Source organism: Puntigrus tetrazona, chromosome 7 (assembly GCF_018831695.1).
Source record: "Puntigrus tetrazona isolate hp1 chromosome 7, ASM1883169v1, whole genome shotgun sequence".
Taxonomy (NCBI): Eukaryota; Metazoa; Chordata; class Actinopteri; order Cypriniformes; family Cyprinidae; genus Puntigrus; species Puntigrus tetrazona.
Genome location: NC_056705.1, coordinates 9,254,189 through 9,258,873, shown reverse-complemented (window position 1 = coordinate 9,258,873; position 4,685 = coordinate 9,254,189). Strand labels below are relative to the sequence as shown.

At 40.3% G+C, this 4,685-nt stretch overlaps 1 protein-coding gene across 1 annotated transcript in view; it reads left to right on the top strand.

The window, feature by feature from the left end:
• Positions 1–2,939: 2,939 nt before the first annotated feature.
• Positions 2,940–4,685, top strand: part of LOC122348498 (LRP chaperone MESD-like) — a 6,746-nt gene continuing 5,000 nt past the window's right edge. The window contains exons 1-2 of the mRNA XM_043243981.1: positions 2,940–3,127; positions 4,311–4,545. Coding sequence (XP_043099916.1) covers positions 2,975–3,127; positions 4,311–4,545 — 388 coding nt within the window. The 5' untranslated portion in view covers positions 2,940–2,974. The remainder of the gene's footprint in view (positions 3,128–4,310; positions 4,546–4,685) is intronic.

Here is a 4,685-nt window from a genome sequence, read left to right as displayed (position 1 = left end):
CCCCGCCGCCGCTGCTCCATCATCCCAGGACGCCTCGGCGATTCATAAAACGTCCCCGAACGACTTTCAGCCGTTTCTTTTTCGCACACGATCCAAGTTCTGTGGGCAAACTCGGTTCCTTATGCATATCTATTGTCCGCACGCCCTCTCCAGCGGAAAGCGTCGGGTGTCCGGTGGCGGACGGTTTCGCTTTTGCTTGCCATTCTCTTGACGTTGAACGCGGTTTTGGTAACGAACTCCGGTCGCTGCTGAGACTCTCGCGCGTCGGTTGTAGTCTCCCGCTACATCTTGCGTATCAGGAAGCGGCGGGGAGGGTGTGGCTGTGTAGCCTGTTAGCTTCCCGCGAACTCTGGCACTTTCATGCCCTCCGCGAGCATTATTCCCGGGCGGCGAGGCGAAACGCCTGCTTTTGGGTCGCCGGCCGCTTAAACGACACGCTTATTTTTCAGAGGTAACGCCGGTCGCGCGAGAAGTCGCGTTCATTCCTCACCCAGTCACCGCTTCCCGAGGCCCCGACGTGAGACTCAACTACCGGTCTGAGGGCAAAAGTTACACCCAGCGAGAAATTCCAGAGAAGTTCCCCGGGTTTCCCCTTTTCGCTCGTTTAGCTGCGTCTTGTTCTTGTTGTTGTTTTGCCCGAGGTTTGCGCTTCCCTGTAAGTCCAACAGGTATTCTCGCGTGTGGCTATTTACTACTTTCACAATGTTCGCATTCAGAGCGGCATAGAGCGAGATAGCTTTTAGTTTAGCGGGAACGCCTGTGGCATTATTATGCTTTTGCGTTCTAACGCTCTGTCTTCTGAACTTTTTTCTTCAGTTCAGTTTCAGTCACATTTTGTGCTGTTTAAACCATATATCTTTATATTTACAGTGAGTATATATATATATATATATATATATATATATATATATATATATATATATATATATATATATATATATATATATATATAATTGTATTTTTTTACCATATATCTAATATATTTTTATTGAATTATATATAAGAAAAAACTATATAACAATTTATCATTGCAATTAAATGAATAATTACGTTAATACATAATAAATTAACATTTATTTAATTAATTTATTTAATTTACAAAATAAATTAATACAAATAAATAGCAAATAAAAAGGTTGAATTTTGAGAAAATTAAAACGTTGCTCCATTGTTTATCTATTTATGCTAAATTTATCATTTATAATTCGCGTTTTTTTATATGTATTTACCATATATCTAATATATTTACATAACATAATATATCAGGAAAATACTTATAAAATGTAAATTTTAAATGTAAAATGAAAATAATTTATAATATTATAAATAAAAAGGTTGAATTTTGAGAAAATTAAAACGTTGCTCCACTGTGTCGTTTAACTGTTTATCTATTTATGCTAAATTTATCGTTTATAATTTTTTTGTTTTGTAGGTTTGTTCTTTGACACGCATTTTAAATAACGCAATCCAACAACAACAAATGTTTACTTGATCAGCTTTCACCGGAGAAGTTCACTTGTAAATAACGTAAGTATATATACTTGTGTCGAGGGGGGTTTTCATGTCGCTAATAGTAATAGTTCAAAAATAAATAAACCGCCCTACCGCGCGGATAAAAACATCAAACTGGCCTCGAAACAGCTGACTCATCTCGGGAAGAGAAATCGGACTCACCGCCGCAAATGCTATGACGTAAATGCAGCAGAAGACTTTTCATTGGACAACGAGAGACGTCGGGAGCGCGAAGGAGCCAATCAGAATCAACAGGGTGGGGCCGCTGCGCTGAAAACCCTCCTCTTTGGACACGGGAAGGGCTTTGAGCGACTTAAAGGGCCGTATACGATGACGACCTAAATGTTGCACGATTAGGCCTTACAGAACGTACCGTGAGGATTTCACGTAAAACACTTAACCCTTAAGATCAGATTCTACAATGATGCTTTGCATCGCTTCACTCCATCGGTTTCAGGCAACAGATGTCCTTCATATTCAATGCAGATCCCTGATGCACTTTGTTTGGTCTGATTCTTTATTAAGTTCCGGCAGAATAAAGCTACTGGATTACACAAAGCGCGCGCGCGTGTGCGTGCGTGCGCGTGTGTGTGTGTGGTGTGCTAGGCGTGAACCGGGGGCTGAGGCCGTGAACACTGCATGTCAGTCGTGCAGCTGCACAGGGCACCGTGCCATTGGGTGGGGTGTCCTGAGAGGAAACCGTTCCGATTCTGTTGAATGAGCCTCACACTTCACGTGCATCCCATGAACGAGCGCTACAGAGACCCAGCCTGTGCAAAGCGGGGAAGAAAATATTGTTGTTGCATTTTACTTGGCAGCAAGAGCTATAATAGCTATGATGCACGCACTTATAAATATTATTATGCTTGCATAACTATACGTAGAAAAAATAAAAGTAACACTTATACTTTTTTTTTTTTTTTTTTTAAAGAAAGCTATATATAATGTTGATTAATTGTAGAATATTGAAAACAGCAAACAGAGCCATGATGGGCTATATAATAAAACAACAAGTGCAATCTGCTAATTATAGTGATCTCAAAATATGCATTAAAACTATTACAGAGATGCAAAACTAAAACGTTTTCGGATGTGATGTTTATGCTATTTTAGATCATTATTTTATATGCATGCCGATAACTTTATGTTAAGTGTTTCTTCTTGTTTTATGCGTGCTTGTGGTCGGGCTAATGCAAATAAAACTTTTAAGGAGGGGGAATGAAAGTTGTGAAATCACGAACATGCATCGTAATGTGTTTTGCATTTTGGTGCATATTATTAATTTTTGTGCTTATTATGGGAACGCGATTGTTTAATATATTGTACTTTTGTTACGTTCTTTTTGCAATAAATAATAATAATAAAATGCGACAGTAAGACACGTGATCACGTGACACACGCCCTTCCTTAAACGCGTGACTGGGGAAAGGTTTCAACCAATCAGCGAGCTCCAGGTTTAAAGATGGCGTCTCCCGTCAGCTGCAGGACTGTATCAGTATTGTTTTTTCTCGTATTGTTCGTATCGGTTCACTGTACAGACACTAAACCGAAGAAGAAGAAAGACATAAGGGATTATAATGACGCAGATATGGCCAGGCTCCTGGAGGAGTGGGAGGTACGAACGAATTAACGAACTAACCGCTGCAGTCATCCGGTCATGTGCCTCTCTCTATATAAAATACCATGGTAACCGCCGAAAGACGATCGCGGCTGCCGCAAACCATAATAAAGGACGAAATATCGTTCAAATGAGATCTCGTTAAAGCTATTTTACAGAACAAGTGTTGTTTTAGCTTATTTTTGATTCGTTGTGGATGTTGTGAAGTCGTTTGTGGTAACAGTGTCTGTCATAACTAGTCTTTTGAGGAAAACGGTCCATACTGTGATGAAGTGTATTTCACACTAGCAACTTCCCTTATAGTTATTTTTAGTTACGCACGCGTTATTTAAATTCAAAAGTCTTACTGTGTTACATTGTCTATATTGCATGATATATACAGACGTTTCAGATAGATGTGAGAGACACTTATGTGGGAAAGCAACGGGACCTGATTGGTGGATATCTTGCCAAGTTTAACACCTTCTTTTAATAAACTGAATTACTTGACTGCTTGAGTCAGAGGTTGTCTTTGAACGAACACCGTTCACAGAAATTAGCCAGATAGTGTCGTTTCAAAACGATTGAAGTGTACTTAAAGGCTAAAGCTATTGAAATATTAAAAGATGCATTAAAGCTTTAAAACATTTAGGCCAGGCTTCATAGACATGGCTTAGCTAAACCAGAATTATGCCAGAGTTCAATCCGGGCGTTTAAGTAATCTTTATGAACTTTCCTTAGATTAAAAAGCCTTACCGGTGCGTATCTTGGGACAAAACAAAGGCATGGTTTTAGGCCAGTTGGTGCAAGTTTTTTTTTTTCAGCTGAAACAGCTCAGATTTACATTTTAGTCTAGAACTAGGTCTGTGAAACTGGGAGTTAATATCATAGGCAAGCCTAAAATGTTTAAGGTCATAAATGGTAAATATTAAAGTTCGATCATATATATAACGTATGTAAACATGTGAAGTACAAGCATAAAATGCTGAATGTTAAAATGTAAAAATAAATCAAATGTATTAAAAATAGAAATAGTTATAATATCCTCGTGCGTGACGTCCAACAGCAGGGCTGTGCTTAGCCGCAGAAAATATATCATTTATATTGCCCGGTCCTGTCTACCAGTAATTTAACTTTTCGCCATTACGTCTTGAAAAGCAATTTTCGTTCTTCGTTGACTGACATCTTTTATTCATTACAGAAAGATGACGACATCGAGGAGGGGGATTTACCTGAGCACAAGCGCTCTCCTCCACCCATCGACTTCTCTAAAATAGACGCGTCCCGACCCGAGGAGCTCCTGAAGATGTCCAAGAAGGGAAAGACCCTGATGGTGTTCGCCACCGTGTCAGGAAACCCCACAGAGAAGGAGACGGAGGAGGTCACCACCCTGTGGCAGGGAAGCCTCTTCAACGCCAACTTCGACATTCAGAGGTGACGGCCGTGTTTCTGTGCAGGTGTTCGGTGAGGACGTTGAGTTGAAGCGTTTGGATCGTAGTGGAACTGGACCAAACGTTTTCGAAGCAGTTTGAAATCGGTTCGGTCGCGACGGTCGCCTTCGTTTCTGTAGCCCTGC